At 36.2% G+C, this 17,830-nt stretch overlaps 1 protein-coding gene across 1 annotated transcript in view; it reads right to left on the bottom strand.

Moving 5' to 3' along the window:
- Positions 1–4,974: 4,974 nt before the first annotated feature.
- Positions 4,975–17,830, bottom strand: part of LOC110637393 (myosin-1) — an 81,518-nt gene continuing 68,662 nt past the window's right edge. Inside the window, exons 21-24 of the mRNA XM_021787479.2 lie at positions 14,919–15,048; positions 14,658–14,804; positions 14,267–14,334; positions 4,975–5,834 (exon numbers count right to left, since the gene is read on the bottom strand). Coding sequence (XP_021643171.2) covers positions 5,169–5,834; positions 14,267–14,334; positions 14,658–14,804; positions 14,919–15,048 — 1,011 coding nt within the window. The 3' untranslated portion in view covers positions 4,975–5,168. The remainder of the gene's footprint in view (positions 5,835–14,266; positions 14,335–14,657; positions 14,805–14,918; positions 15,049–17,830) is intronic.

The raw sequence follows: 17,830 nt of genomic DNA, 5'->3' as shown, positions 1-17,830 counted from the left end.
TGAAAAAGAAAAATACAATCTGCTCATTCTTACAAAGGTGCCGCCACCCTTGGTTGCCTCTCCCTCTCATCTTCTTCATCTCTTATCAATTCAAAGAGATTTGCCAATAATCTCTTGAATTAAAAATACTAGAAATTATTTCTAATGTCCTGTTTACATCTGTAATCTCTCAAAAGGCAAAACCTGATTTTCTAATTGATTGGAAAAGCTTTAGAAGCTATTCAAGGGGCTGCCATTGGTGATCTTGGTGTGGACAAGCTAGAGGGGCAACATCTGGTGTCCTAGGTTTATCCCAAAGGTGCCAAACACACTACAGTGCATCAAAAAGGTTAGTGCACTTGTTCTTGATCTAATTTAGGGTTCTAATGAATTAATCTGTTAATTCTAAAATCTTAAATGGCAAATATAGATCCAAAAATATATTAAAAGAGCTTTAATATGCGGTTTATCATTAAAATCAAATAGATAAAAATGAATCTTGCATGATGCTTGTGAACTTAGATAAAAAAAATTTGAATTCAATGATCTAAACTTGTGTTTTTCATGCTTCCACTCCCTCAACATATGACAAGTACATGGAGTTTACTCTTGTCAATGCGTTGTCATAATCATATCAGTGCATATAATCTTTAGACCTGAGATAATACAGTTATCTTATATATAGGTGGTTTGAGTTTGATACTACTTTCATACTTGTACTATGTATGGGTATATGAGCATGTGTTGGCTCCTACTAGTTATATATGGAGATGGGTGTTGATCAAGATGGAATCTGTTACCATAAGTAAATGGGGATAAAATCCTATATTCATTTAATTATTCTTGATGTTTCAAGTTCCTAGCCAGGACAGACAGATTTAGTCAAAAAAGAGTTTCTGACAGGAAAATCTAATTAATTAAGAATTGAAATTAAAAGAGAACATAATGTTCATAGCAAATGGGGTTTGACATAAAGCATGACTCCAGCTCGAATTGGGATTTTGTAATAGAGAAATTCTAGTGCATGGTAACATATGATTAAAGGTTCATTTAAGGTATTCCTTATTACTGATTGGGTGGCCATGGCACACTATGCTAGGTGTCAACCATGGTATATGAGATGCCTAAGTTGATTTAGATAAATCATTTATGGTTAGAAAGAGTTCTTATAAGATTAAGAGTTAATATCATATCTCATTGCCAATTAGTGATGAGCCTAGTGAGTCACACACATATACAAGATAATCACTAAGTAAAATGTGATTTAATTGATTAATTAAAGAGTTTAATCAATTAATTAAATAGGTTTGGTTTGCAATGAGATTGCAAAGTCCTTAGTATAGCTTGAAACCAAATCTAGATTATTAGATGTATAGTATAAGTTAAATTTATATTTAAAGTAGTTAAATATGAATTTAATTGTGAGAAATTAATTAATGGAGATTAATTAATTAATTTATATTTGATATAAATTGATTAGAAGAGGAGAAATAATGATTTTGGGTTGAGAACTCAAAATTACAACATAAGGGTAATTTGGTCATTTTACATGATAACATATGGCACCATGAGATGGTACCACATGGCATCATATAAGTTTGCCATTTGTCTTCCTATCATGCAAGGTGATCAAAGTCAAGATTAAGTCTAGCTTTGACACTTGGCTTAATGTGATTAAGTCAATTAAAAATAAGATGCAATGTGGTGATGACATGCGGCAAAGGGTTTAAGTGATTACTTGACCTAATTATAAAAGGGAAAAGAAAGAAGAATAAAGCATAACACTCTCTCTTCCTCAAGGTGGCGGCACACTTTTCCCTCTTCTCCTCTTCTTGCTTTCTCATCAATTCAAAGAGAATCACTCCATTCCCTTTTTAATTAAAATTGCTAGAAATTATTTGTAGTGTCATATACACACATATAATCTCTCTAAAAGCAAAAACCCAAATTATAATTGGTTGGCAAGGCTTGAGAAGCTAATTTGGGGGCTGCCCATTGGTGATCTTGGTGTGGACAAGCTAGAGGGACAACACTTGGGGTCCTAGGTGCTTCCTAAATGTGTCAATTGCATCCATAGTGCATCAAAAAGATTAAGTGCTCGAACTCCTCTTTTAAACTAGGGTTTAATTGAATTAATTTGTTAATTCACAATCTTGAATGGCAAACATAGATCCTAATACATATTAAAAGTGTTTTAATATGCAATTGAGCATTGAAATTAATTAGGCACATAAGAGATATGGCATGATACATGAAACCCTAGAAGAAAATTTTTTAAATTCAATGCTCCAATGAACTAATCACCATGCTTCCGCTCTTTCAATTTTTGGGCAAGCTTTCTTCATGAAATTTCTAGCATTATGTCTAGGGTTTAATCTCTAATTGGCCTCACATCAATTAGAGTTATGTAACTCTACTTATAGCCATTCAAACCTATTGGACTCAAGGGTCCAGAATCTATCTCAACACACAACATCACACCCATTCAATAGTTTGGTCATCTCATCAATTCATATCAACAATTGGGTGCCAAATTAACTTAATTTAGGCATAATTATATCAATTAGAACACAACAATCAAAATTCCCAAATTTAGTAAACCCTAAATCAATTTGGTACAACTTCAAAATCCAAGGGATTTGATAGCACTAACCTTGTCTTCAAGCTCTACTTAGCTTCAAACAACCTTCAATCCAACCAAACTTCACTCCCCCCTATGGAACCCTCCTTGGCTAAAATTCTTGATTTCTAAACTCTCAATTTCTTTTGGTTTTCTTGAGTGCTCTCTTCAATTCAAGGCTAAGTTTAGTGGTTTCTATTGATTTCCTAAAGAAATCATGTGTGAAACCTAGAGTCACATCGAACTCATTGTCATTTCCCAGTGAGGTCACCCATCACAGGGACTTGTGCTCATTTAACCGATTCCTACTTCACTCCTTTATTTTTTTACACCCTTAATTGATCTTTATTTGATTTAATTATGATTCTTTACTCTGATTTAAATGTGGTTCTATATATTCTAGATGTTCGAACAGACCTTAGTCACCGGAACAGTAAAACGTACAGAACTGTCTACAGTAAGGATGTTACAATTCTTTTATGTGTGTGTGTGCATGTTTATTAATTTATATGAGATATACATGAAAATGGTTAATGTGCAAAATGAGACCTAATAGTAACTATGTTGGCCAAGAAATCTTTCAATTAAATGATTAAGTTGATAATAGTATAATTTTGGAAATTGCATCATGGCTCTCCAAGGCAATCACTTAGGAAGTTTTACATTGTCATAACGCCATTAGTTCAAATTTTATGGTTAAGATTCATGATTCAAAGTTGCTTTCTGTGAAAATCTCTTATTTCACATCACTCAACGTGTTTACCATAGCAAATATGCAACTAAAGATCTTGTCCGCGAGAAATAGTAATTTTTTGGACACTAGCTATTTATTTTTATTAAAACATAGCAGTCTCAAAAATAGAATTTCCTACTTAGACAGCAGTCCTGTAAAAATTTATTTCTCTAATTGAAGCCATTTAAAAATTTACAAATTCTAACCATAATTTCTTGATTCATACATGCATATCATATTCAACGATCAATGGTAGCAAATGTCCTAAGCTCATGAGTCGATATAATTTGTAAATTCTTCCTTACTCGTACTCAACAGAAAATTGTAGGTATTGCCCGTAGTTAATCCCATTCAAATCTCTATTAATTAATTATTTCCAACCATAGTTCATAAAAATTTCATACTTAAGACCCAAGGCTCATAAAACCTTCCGGCCCAACCCTTATCATCATGAGAATTCCCATATTTAATAACCCATCACAATTTATTCACTTTCACTTCATTTGAGACCATTATCAACCTACTTTATTCTCACCCAATCACCTAGATCCAAAGTTATTATATTATTTGAAAACACATTTATATGATGCACATATGCATGACCTAATTTCACAAACATAAATAAATATATAACCCATTAATTAAACAATTTAACACACCCAATATGGTTCACCGAGAGGACCAAGCATTTAATACAATTCATTCAACCAAATATATAAAAGTTGAAAACTATCTTGGTCTCAATCCAATTAATTATATCATTATTCTCCAACCCATAATTAATTACTCTTCCTTTCTACAACAGACACATATGTAGAAATTTCTTAATCATTCCAAATCATAATCACATTCCCCAACCATTTGACTAAGCATCTTTATACTCTAAAACTCAAGATTTCTTGAACAATCACATACATTCATACAATCCCACAGGTCTCCCCGCCAATAGACAAATTTTGGCTCAAGTTCTTCATTCTTCCCTTGTCGATAGGTCGTCTTTTTTTTCTTTTTTTTTTTTTCAAACAAGTCCACCCTTTTGGAATGGTGAAATGAACGAAAGATGAGTGGCGATTGATAGAAAATTTGAGAAGAGTTGAAGCATGTGATATTCTCCCCAACCGCATAATAAAAGAGGAGTAAGAAGGGGAAGTATTCCTTCTCTTTTCCCCTTTCGGCTTCCTTCTCCCTTTCTTCCAAAAAATATCTAAACTTGTGAAGATAAAAAGGTCGTGTGCCTTCATTACGATGGTGAAGGAAACTATTTCATAAAGACTTCACGATACATAATTCAAATCTTTGTCCGAAAACCTTTTTTGTTTTTTTTTTTTTGTTCTATATTTACTAGTAACTCCTAACATCAATGGAATAAAAAAGGCAGGATTTAACCGTATCCATTAGTAATTGATCACTTTAGATCTATCACCCGGTCTTAACACAAATAATTCAGCAGAGACAATGTTACAGAAAATTCCAGGATGTTAAATGTTTCTAGTCCTGGGGTTTTCTGTGACTAGGCCTTGGGCTTAATTTTCTTTGGGCGAGTCTGTTTTTTTTTGTTAGAAGAGCTCCATTTGCCAGTTGAGCTCTGTACATGCATCTTTTCTTCAATCTGAATTCTCTTCTCAATTAAAAAAATAAAAAAGGTCAGATAAAAAAAAACTATTGATATACATTTAAAATAAGGTTTAAATATGAATCACCATGCTTTACCAATTGCCCATGGCTTGTATAACAAAACTCGCAAGTTTTCTCTGCAATATAATTTTCTGATTTCAAACAGCAAGGGCTAACAACCAACCAAACAAAGCAGCAACTCTAAATCTATTACAAAATAGTTTAATTAATCCTTGAACTGTTCCTCCTTCCCCACCACTTCTTTTTCACCCTGTCAAGAGCACCTTCTTCATTTCCAAGTTTATTCAAAATCACCTTTGTTTCTCTTAATCTCGCTCCATAATCCTTCTTCCAAGATTCAAACATCTGCTTCAACCTTCGGAGCTCTCGGTCTGGATTCAAACTTGCTTCTACCTGACCCGATTTTACCTCCACCAAGAACTTGGCATCATCACCAAACACTTGAGTCCTCTGCTCAAATTCTTCAGCCAACCTGCTTATAACACTCAAGCCTGCACTCATTGGTCTTGCACTATGACCATTAGTTTCTTGACCCCTGTAGTTACTTCCTGTATCCCAGCTGAAGTCCCTTTCATCGCTTGCATTGACAGATGCATCTGAATTTCTCTCAGAATCATCAATTGCAAGGCTCTTCTTTGCAATGGAGAGACTGGATTGCAGAGATCTCATCTGTTTCTGCCACACTTCTTCCATGGACTTCATTTTCAACTCATATTCAGACCAACGGCTCTCATATTGTTGGAGGCGTTGGTGGAGGATGTCATTCTCCTCTTCTTTCTCTCGAAAAGCAGCCTCAGCTTTCAGAATTCGTCGCTGTAATTCAGCAAGAAATGATGCTTTCACCAGCACCTCATCCGACTCATTCCCCTGTTAGCATGCCACATTTGTTTGAAATCTTCTATGGAAGAATATGAACAACAAAAACAAAGCAAACTAAAAAAAATAGGCCAAAATTTTAACAATATTAGATAATCTCCCAATTGAGCAATAAAACTCAGACTTTGGACAACAACAAAAGAGGTAGAAAATGAAGAAAATAAATAATCACAAAAAAGTGTTTTTACTGCTCTTATCTGTATGATCCTTGGAACTGGTTCCTTATCAATATAGTCCAAAATTGAACTCTTCGGTTTAGTGAAAAAAGCACAATTCTTCAAATAAGGAATTCAAAATGAGCTGAACACTAATTTCTTTTAACATGGGACCCACATCAAATGTAAAATGATGAAAGTAACTCAACTCAACTCAACTAAGCATTTATCCAAAAAATTTGGGGTCAGCTATATGGATTCGCTTTCTCCACTCTATTCGATTTTGGGTTAAATCCTCAGAAATGTATAATGCTTCTAGGTCATATTGTACTACTCTCCTCCAAGTCAATTTAGGTCTACCCCTTTTTTTCTTTCTATCCTCTAACCTAATATGCTCTACTTGTCTAACTGGAGCCTCTGTATGTCTACACTTCACATGACCAAACCACCTCAATATCCCTTCTCTCAACTTATCTTCAATTGGCACCACTCCTACCTTTTCCCTAATACTCTCATTACAGACTTTATCTAGTCTAGTATGGCCACTCATCCACCTTAACATTCTTGTTATGGAAAGTCAATCACTATGTTATGGAAGTCAATCACTATATTATTTCTCTGTATATTTTGTATTCTGTATTCCTATTTAGGATTTCTTATTTAGGATTTCTTCCTAATTAGTAGAACACAATTATAGGAATCAATTGTATATATATACCCATGTACAGATTAATTGAAATCAATGAGAATCATCTCTTTCTACATGGTATCAGAGCAGGTCATCAATCTAGGGTGACTATTTGTTTTTACTACCCAGCTCAGGAGAGACCTTGGCCGCCGACCGGCCTTTTCAACCCCGATCAACATCGCCGGCATCGTCTCAACCCCCTCATTCCACCACTGTGTGCTGTTGTCTGATCCAGTATAACCATTAAAGGACTTCTGAGGTTTGGCTCTCAGATCCTATTTTGATATTTGCTTGATTAGTGATTTTGGGTTATTTTGCTGCTATAAGTACTTTGGATTAGCGTTTCGGTTAGTTTTCTTTGTCTCAACAAATGGCAGACAATAAGAATGTTATTTCTGATGTGATTCCGGTGATGACTAAGATCACGGAACACAAACTTAATGGTTCGAATTACCTGAAATGGAGTAAGACTGTTAGGGTCTATTTGCGTAGCATTGATAAGGATGATCACCTTACTAAAGATCCACCAACTGATGATACACGACAAATTTGGCTAAGGGAGGATGCTCGGTTGTTTTTGTAGCTTCGAAACTCGATTCATAGTGAGGTAATTAGTTTAATTAATCACTGTGAATTTGTTAAAGAATTGATGGATTACTTAGATTTTCTGTATTATGGTAAAGGGAATATCTCCCGTATTTATGATGTTTGTAAGGCATTCTACCGTGCTGAGAAAGAGGATAAGTCTCTCACGGCTTATTTTATGGATTTTAAACGGGTATATGAAGAACTTAATCTATTGTTGCCTTTTAGTCCTAATGTGAAAGTTCAGCAGGCCCAACGGGAGCAACTGGCTGTTATGAGTTTCCTTGCAGACCTTCCTTTAGAGTATGAGACTGCTAAATCTCAGATCCTCTCCAGTTCTGAGATTTCCTCTTTGCATGAAACGTTCACACGGGTCCTTCATACAGAGAGTACTCAATCTTCACAGCCTGCCAGTAGTGCTCTTATTAGCCGTAATCCAAATGGACAACAAGGTAATAGAAGAGGAAGTAGAGGAGGAATTACAGGCAACAGAAGTAATCAGCGTAATGGAGAGGCTAGTTCTAATCAGGACTCAAGAGGAGTCATTTGTTATTATTGCCATGAGTCTGGCCATACAAAATATAATTGTCCGCAACTTCAGAGAAAAAATCAGCGATCACAGATGGCAAATATGGCAGTAGAGAATTCTACAGTATCTTCCTCTGAGAAAACTATTTTGGTGCACAATTTTCCCAGTATCAGGCATCTCTAAAGCCTACCAGTTCCCCTGTCACTGCGATCGCTGAGTCAGGTAAATCCACTACATGCCTTGTGTCTTCTTCATCCAAATGGGTTATTGATTCTGGTGCGACAGATCACATGACAGATAATTCTAGTCTTCTATCTGCTTTTCAGTCTAATCTCACTTCCTCTACTGTTACTTTAGCTGATGGTTCTACTTCTTGTGTCATGGGTTCTGGAACTGCGAACCCGACTTCGTCAATTTCTTTGTCTTCTGTTTTGTGTCTACCAAAATTCTCTTTTAATCTACTTTCTGTTAGTAAACTTACTCATACCTTAAATTGTTCTGTTTCCTTTTTTCCTGACCAGTGTTTGTTTCAGGATCTTACGACGAAGCAGATTATTGGTAGAGGACGCGAGTCAGGTGGTCTCTACATTCTGGAAAATCATGTACCGCGGTCGCTTGTTTGCTCCAGTACCTTAACACCTCTTGAAGCTCATTGTAGATTGGGTCATCCTTCGTCTACCATGAAGAAGCTGTGTCCTCAATTTCAGTCTTTATCAGTACTAGAATGTGAGTCGTGTCAGTTTGCAAAACATCATCGTTTGCCTTCTGTGTCTAGAGTCGATAAACGGGCTTCATCTCCTTTTGAATTAGTTCATTCTGATGTTTGGGGTCCTTGTTCTGTTACATCTAAAACTGGATTTCGTTATTTTGTTACTTTTGTTGATGATTACTCTCGTGTTACCTGGTTATATTTAATGAAGAATCGTTCTGAGTTGTTTTCTATCTTTTGTACCTTTTGTAATGAAATCAAAACTCAATTTAATATTTCTGTGCGCATATTAAGAAGTGACAATGCCAAAGAATCCTTTTCAGCACAATTTCAGCCTTATATAACACAAAATGGCATTCTTCATCAGTCTTCCTGTGTGGATACCCCATCCCAAAATGGCATGGCCGAAAGAAAAAATCGCCATCTTCTTGAGGTAACTCGTGCTCTTCTTTTTCAGATGAAAGTACCTAAACACTTTTGGAAGGATGCAGTTTCTGCGACATGTTTTTTAATCAATCGTATGCCGTCTTCTGTCCTTAATGGGGATATTCCTTATACTACTTTATTTCCTACAAAATCTTTGTTCCCTATTGAACCCCGTATTTTTTGTTGTACCTGTTTTGTGCGTGATGTTCATCCACAGGTTACTAAATTGGATCCAAAATCTCTCAAATGTGTCTTCCTTGGTACTCCCGGCTCCAAAAAGGGTACCGTTGTTTCTCTCCTACTCTTAATCGTTATCTTGTTTCTGCAGATGTCACATTTTTTGAGTCCACTCCATTTTTTCCTCCATCATCTGTGTATGAGAGTCAGGGGGAGGAGGATGATCTCTTAATATATATTGTCCAATCAATGTCTAGTCCTCTCCCACAGGCTGTTTCTTCTGTCTCTCGACCTCCCGTTGTTCATGTTTATTCCAGGAGATTGGAGATTCCCGACTCAGATCCTCCACCAGCTACTTCGTTGGGAGATCCTGTACCTCATACTGATCATGATTCTGATCTAGACTTACCCATTGCTCTTCGTAAAGGTAAACGTTCATGTACTTACCCTATCTCTTCTTTTGTTTCTTATAATCAATTGTCTTCTTGTTCTCGGTGTTTTGTTACTTCTTTAGACTCTGTTCCTATCCCTAATACTGTTGATGAGGCCTTTGTCTCATCATCCCGGTAGTGTGATGCTATGAAAGAGGAAATGGAGGCTTTAGATGCTAATGGTACATGGGAATTATTGCCTTTGCCCACTGGTAAGAAAGCTATTGGTTGCAAATGGGTATATACAGTAAAGGTAAATCCTGATGGTTCTGTAGCTAGGTTAAAAGCATGCCTTATAGCAAAAGGATATGCTCAGACATATGGGGTTGATTACTCTGATACTTTTTCTCCTGTAGCTAAACTTACTTCTATTCGCTTGTTTATCTCTTTAGCAGCTACATATGATTGGCCCCTGCATCAATTGGATATCAAGAATGCTTTCCTTCATGGTGATCTTCAGGAGGAGGTGTATATGGAGCAACCACCTGGGTTTGTTGCTCAGGGGGAGTTGGGTAAAGTTTGTAGGCTTCGGAAATCTCTTTATGGCTTGAAACAAAGTCCTAGGGCATGGTTTGAGAGATTCAGTGAAGCAGTACAGGAATTTGGTATGCAAAAGAGTAAGTGTGATCACTCAGTATTTTATAGGCAATCTGAGGCTAGTCCAATTCTCTTGGTAGTCTATGTGGATGACATTGTCATCACTGGGAGTGACTCTGCAGGTATTTCATCTCTTAAAACCTTCCTCCAAACTCAGTTTCAGACCAAAGACTTGGGATTGTTAAAGTATTTCTTGGGTATCGAAGTTATGAGAAGTAAGAAGGGTATTTTCTTGTCTCAAAGAAAATATGTCCTCGATCTATTGATAGAGACAGGAAAATTAGGTGCTAAGCCTTGTAGCGCACCAATGACTCCAACTTTACAATTTAACGTTAGCAGGGGATAGTGAGTTGTTTGAAGATCCAGAGAGATATAGGAGATTGGTAGGAAAATTGAACTACCTTACAGTCACTCGTCCTGACATTGCTTATGCCGTTAGTGTGGTAAGTCAGTTTATGTCTTCCCCAACTGTTGCTCATTGGAAAGCCTTGGAACAAATCTTGTGTTATCCAAGGCGCTCCAGAAGAGGTTTGCTATAAGGTAAACATGGCCATTTGAATGTAGAATGTTTTTGAGATCTTGGTAGAATTGGATCTAAGGTTGACAGGAAGTCAACTACTGGATATTGCGTTTTTATTGGAGGAAATTTGGTGTCTTGGAGAAGCCAGAAGCAGAGTATAGTTTCTCGATCTAGTGCTGAATCCGAATACAGAGCCATGGCACAATCAGTATGTGAGGTAATGTGGATACTTCAATTACTAGATGAGACAGGTTTTAAGACCTTCCTGCCTGCGAAATTGTGGTGTGATAATCAAGCTGCTCTTCATATTGCTTCTAATCCGGTGTTTCATGAGCGGACCAAACATATTGAGATTGATTGTCACTTTATTCGTGAAAAGATTCAACAACAGATCATCTCAATAGGACACATCAAAACTGGAGAGCAGTTAGGAGATATTTTCACAAAAGCTCTGAATGGAGCTAGGATTGACTACATTTGTAACAAGTTGGGCATGATTAACATCTATGCTCCAACTTGAGGGGGAGTGTTATGGAAAGTCAATCACTATGTTATGGAAAGTCAATCACTATATTATTTCTCTGTATATTTTGTATTCTGTATTCCTATTTAGGATTTCTTATTTAGGATTTCTTCCTAATTAGTAGAACACAATTATAGGAATCAATTGTATATATATACCCATGTACAGATTAATTGAAATCAATGAGAATCATCTCTTTCTACAATTCTCATCTCTGCAACTCTTATCTTAGATGCATACGACTCTTTTAGTGCCCAACACTCACTACCATATAACATAGCCGGTCGTATGACTGTACGGTAAAATTTTCCTTTCAACTTATTGGGAATCTTACGATTACATAAAACTCCCGTGGCACGTCTCCACTTCAACCATCCAGCTTTAATCCTATGACTAACATCCTCCTCACATCCCCCATCTACTTGAAAGACTGAGCCTAGATATTTAAAGTGATTACTTTGGGACAGTACTACTCCATTCAAACTAACTCCTTCCCTATCACCAGTTTGGCACTGAACTTGCAATGCATGTATTCTGTCTTCGTTCTACTTAACTTAAAACCCTTTGACTCTAGAGTACTTCTCCAAAGTTCTAGCTTTCTATTGACTCCTTCTCGTGTCTCATCTATCAGAACAATATCATTCGCAAACATCATGCACCAAGGAATACTCTCTTGTATATGTTTCGTCAGTTCATCTAAAACTAATGTAAAAAGGCAAGGGCTTATGGCTGATCCTTGGTGTAATCCAATTGAGATCGGAAAATCTCGTGTCCCCTCCCACTATGCGCACAATAGTAGTTGCTCCTTCATACATATCTTTCAATACTTGTATGTACATAATAAATACCCTCTTTTGTTCTAACACATTCCATAAGACCTCTCTTGGAACACTATCATAAGCCTTCTCCAAATCAATAAAAACAATGTGTAGATCTTTCTTCACATCTCTATATTTCTCCATCAAGCTTCTAATGAGAAAGACCGCTTCCATAATTGAACGACTAGGCATGAAACCAAATTGATTGAGAGAGATAAAAGTATCATGACGTAGTCGATGCTCCACAACTCTCTCCCACAACTTCATAGTATGGCTCATGAGTTTAATTCCCCTATAGTTTGAGCAACTCTGTATGTCTCCCTTATTTTTAAAAATAGGTACTAAAATACTCTTCCTCCATTCATCAGGCATTTTCTTTGAGTTTAGAATCCTATTAAATAATTTAGTTAACCATGCCACTCCCATATCTCCCAAATACTTCCACACTTCAATTGGTATTTCATCGGGTCCACAGGCTTTACCCACTTTCATTCTCTTAAGTGCTTCCTTTACTTCTAAAGATTTAATCCTTCTAATATAATTCACATTCTTTTCTATTGTTCTATAATCTATATTCACGCTATTACCTTTTGACTATTATTAAAGAGATCATTAAAAATAATTTCTCCATCTTTCTTTAATGTCCTCATCATTCACCAACACTTTTCCTTCTTTATCCTTAATGCACCTAACTTGATTGAGATCTTGACATTTCCTTTCTCTCCTCCTTGCTAATCTATAAATATCTTTCTCCCCTTCTTTAGTTCCAAGTTTCTCATATAACTTTTCAAAAGCCTGTGCTCTTGTTTGACTAACTGCCTTTTTTGCCTCATTCTTTGCTATCTTGTACTGTTCATATGCCTCATTATTATCACATTTAGGTAATTTCTTATAATATTCCCTTTTTCTCTTCACTGCCTTTTGTAATTCCTCATTCCACCACCATCTCTCTTTTGAGGGTGGTCCATATCCTTTAGACTCTCCAAGTACTTTTCTAGCTACTTCTTTAATCTTTGATGCCATCTGTGTCCACATATCATTGGCCTCCATATCTAGCTTCCATACTTTGGACTCGAGAAGCTCATTTTTAAACTTCACTTGTTTTACTCCTTTGAACTCTCACCACTTTGTTCGAGCTACACTATTTCTTCTGACCTTACTTGAATTGTTTCTAAACTTGACATCCAAGATCACCAACCGATGTTGACTTGTTAAAGCCTCTACTGGAATGACCTTGCAATTCTTGCATAGAGCTCTATTTGTCTTCCTGGTTAAGAGGAAGTCAATTTGGCTTCTATGTTGCCCACTTTTGAAAGTCACTAAATGTGACTCTTTTTATAAAGCAGGTATTTGCTAGTATTAGGTCGTATGCCATAGCAAAATCCAGGATGTTTTTTCCCTCCTCATTTCGACTGCCAAAACCAAAACCTCCATGAACATTCTCATAACCTTGTCTATCACTTCTTATATGTCCATTCAAATCTCCAGCAATGAAAACATTCTCTTCATTCGATATGCTTTGCATTAAATCATCCATATCTTCCCAAAACCTTTGCTTACTCTCACTGTCTAGTCCTATTTGTGGGGCATAAGCACTAACTATATTTATTGTTTCTCCTTCTAGTACTAGCTTTACTAGTATAACTCTATCTCCTATTCTTTTCACAGCTATTACTGCGTCTTTCAATGTCCTATCTATGATTATGCCCACTCCGTTTTTGTTTCTCTCCTTTCCGGTAAACCACAGTTTGTACCATGAATTACCCACTTCCTTACTTTTCTCTCCTACCCATTTAGTCTCCTGAATGCAAGCAATATTCACCCTTCTCCTTTCCAAGGTATCCACAAACTCCATTAATTTTTCTATAAGTGATCCAACATTCCAAGTGATGGATTAAATGGACACAATATGATTTAAAACAAGTGCCTTGAAAGAAGAACGACATCACAAAGACAATTTTAATGAAAATCACCCAGAGAAAAATATAAATGGTGAGGAAACAAAACCTGAAGCCTACCGGCAAATGCTTCACAACTAAAAAGTTCAAATTATGATAATTGTGCATAATTGTGTGTGGATATATATTTGCTTAATAAAAATTTCAATATTTCAAAATAAAAGAAAAATAACATTTAAAGTTTAAAAAGAAAAAGATATTAAGTAGCCAAAAACATCAAATGGACATTAATTTAAACATAAAAGGAAGTATGAACAAAATTGCCAGTAAATAAGTTATGAAGTAAACCCAGAATACAAATAAATACCTTTGTGCCCCCAGCTGTCAATAATCCTATATTGCCTGAACATCTTCTAACCAACAATCCACGAACAACTGCATGATAGCAAAGGAAAATCATGAATAATTTCCAGTAAACAAATCGTATATTTTAGTGACATTAAGTTGGCAGTGGCTCAAAATCTAAACCAAACCTGCCTAGTTTTAACTGGTTCTTTATTTGGTCCTCCAAACGCTATTTGCCTCAACTTCATATCATTTCCACACATAATGCATATCCTACTATTTCCTGAATTTCTTTTCATATAAATAAAATGTAGAGGCTATGGACTGAAACCCACTAGACTACAACATTTGGAATCCCAACCTAGAAAATTGTCTTACTATTCTCGTATATCAGGAAGAAGATTGAAATGTACCTGATTGTATTATAATCGACGCCGCATGGATTTCCTTGTATCTTTTCATAGACAGAGTGCTTTTTATTTGCCTTTGCATAACAACAGCAGCTCTATGTCTCTGTAGCAAGACCGCATATTCCATTCTGATTTTCTCTCCCCGAACAACTGTACATTAATAAAAGAGTCATCACAAAATTTTTCATAATATGTTGTCTCCTTATAGAAAAGCATAATGATTATTCAAAACAAATTATAAGTTCAAATTACAAAGGAAAGTACATGACTGAAGAGTGGCAATTCCTCTCCTAAGCTCACTAAGGTAACGGCGAGCTTGGTGCCCTCTGAAACAGCTTTGAACACGTAAAATACTATGAAGGGTACGGTTCCTTGTATCTTCAAGCACACCAATCTGCATAGATTTGCTTGACACGCATTTATGAATAAATAATAAAGTAAATCCACAGGACAAGTATTCAAAATACACTTAGGTTTTGTTTGTTCACAGAATGGCACACGGAATAAGATGGGAATAGAATAGCTACTCAACATGGAATAGATATTTGGTTGAAATTTTAAATAATATAACCTTTTTTACAATTTTAGCATTTTTATTAAACTTTAAAATATGCAATAATTATTATATAGAATAAATATTTTTTTTTGAGATTAGTGTGATATAAATTCAATATGCAAGTGAACCAAATGGAATGGAATAGGTCTAACCCAAAAAAAAAATAAAAAAATGAAAAAACAAACTTTTCATGTTTTTCAACTTCACCAGAATCTTTTTAATTTGGATAATTTTACCCAAGTTTGCAAAATTAGTTTCAATTCTAACCGATTGACCACCCAACAACAATAATTAAGCCTTAATCCCAAACTAGATGGTTTGGCACCCAAGTGCTGTTGAGATACTTGCCAGATTTGTAGTGATTATAGACCAGATTTGCAGTGATTATGTGCATAATCAGGATTAGAATCTTGTACAATAATTATGGCTAAGGGCTGTAATCTTTATTTCTTCCTCTTTAGTTTTTTGTACACAAGTATATCTACCCCAATCAGCTTCAAGAGAATAATCAAGCTCTACAATTCTCCAATTATCTTTTCTTCCTTTTTTTTTTGTTCTTCTCTTCTTCTTCAATATGGTATCAGAGCCTTAAAAAAGGAAAAAGGCTTGCTCTTCTTTCTTGTGCTCAGTCCCTAGAAGAAACAGAAACTGTTATTCAAGTGTATCAAGTTCTTGGAAGCAGTGAGCCTCACTGCCCCTCTAGAAGGTCTTGCCATCCCCCGATGGGCCTTCCACCCGATCAGCCTTCCACCAGAGTTTCATTGCTGGAATACCTGCCGGTGACTCACGCGCCGTCACAATTTCTCTAAGCTCACTACACGTGCCGATGCGTGACAACTGCTCCAACCACCTTTCTCGCCAGAATCAACTCCGGCCACCTCACCAGAAGCCAGCGACTCATCCCTTTTTTTATCTCTGTGGTCTATTCAACATGTCTGACAAAGCAGAGTCATCAAACACAAGTGCATTCAAACCTTTCTTCTCTTCTATTTCTAGCTCTCCAACTATAACAACTATTAAGTTACAAGAAAGCAGTAATTGTGTCTTGGGCAGTTGGGCTGCATCAGTAGAGTTATGGTTCATAGGGCAGGGATATGATGACCATCTAAGTAAAAATGCCACTGATATTGCTCTAACAGAACAAACAAGTTGGAATAAAATTGATGCTCAATTATGTAGTCCCTTATGGCACTCATTAGACCCTAAATTACTCACTCTTTTTCAATCCTGTAAAACCTGTTGCAAGGTTTGGACTAAGGCCAAAACATTATATAATGTGAAAAAAAAATATAAGGTTGTGGCAGATATAGGTCATGTACAACAAAATCATTAGGATATGATTAGTTATTTGGGACAGGTTGAAATACTGAAAAATAAATTTAATTCTCTCATGCCCTTTACTGATAGCGTTACTAAACAACAGCAAGACAAATTTTTTATGGTTTTGGCATTGATTGGACTTCATTCTGATCTTGGTTCTGTGAGAGACCAAATATTGACTAGTTCAGTTATTCCTACTTTGGAGTATGTATCTGCTAGACTTCTTTGCATCTCTAAGTAAGAATAACCCAATAGAAATTGAATCTTCAGTATTGGCAGTACAACATGAAAATCAACAAGGACAGGGAGGCTATCGAAAAGGCAAAGGGAGGAGACCTCATTGCACCTACTGTGATAAAGGTGGTCACACTCGTGATACCTGTCAGGCACTCCATAGTCGACCACCATATGCCAATCAGTCTAACAATGGTGTTCAATCAACTGCACATATAGTCCAATCTAGTGGTGATGGTTTGCTTTCATTACCTGATGCAAAGGATGGTGCAACTAATTCAGTCACCTTAACTGGAGCAGACTATGAGAAATATCTACAATATCAAACAGCTAAACAACAGCCTCCTTCAGCCAACATCACTCACTCCGGTAATTCCTTTGCTTATCTAATCAAGTCTTCTTCCACTAGTCCATGGATCCTAGACTCCGGTGCCTCTAATCATATATCTGGTAATAACAATCTTTTCTCCACTCTTGTTTCTCCTTCCATAGTACCCAAAGTCACCTTAGCTAATGGCTCACAAACAGTAATTAAAGGAACAGGAGAAGTATATCTTCTTCCTTCTATTCTCTTAACTACAATTTTATTCACCCCTGAATGTCCATATAACTTAATCTCCATTAGTAAGTTGACTTAAAACCTTAATTGTTCTGTCACATTTACCGCTAACTCTGTTGTTGTGCAGGACCGGAATTCAGGGAAGATGATTGGAGCAGGACACGAGTCACAAGGACTATACCATCTCTCTACTCAAAATCCTCTAGCTGCTTTTGCTTCCACTACTTCCCCTAAACTTATTCATGGTCGTTTGGGCCATCCAAGTCTTGGCAAGTTATAGAAAATACTTCCTACTTTTTCTACTTTTTCTTTAGAATGTGAATCATGTCAACCTAAGAAACAAACTCGTGCTTCCTTTCCCAAGTGAGTCAATAATAGGGCTACCTCTATGTTTGACATTGTTCATTCAGACACTTGGGGTCCAAGTCGTGTCAGTTCAACTTTGAGATTTCATTATTTTGTTACATTTATTGATGATTATTCTCGTTGCACTTTGTTATTTTAATG

This window comes from Hevea brasiliensis, chromosome 1 (genome assembly GCF_030052815.1).
Source record: "Hevea brasiliensis isolate MT/VB/25A 57/8 chromosome 1, ASM3005281v1, whole genome shotgun sequence".
NCBI classification, from domain to species: Eukaryota; Viridiplantae; Streptophyta; class Magnoliopsida; order Malpighiales; family Euphorbiaceae; genus Hevea; species Hevea brasiliensis.
This window is presented reverse-complemented; position numbering and strand designations above follow the sequence as displayed.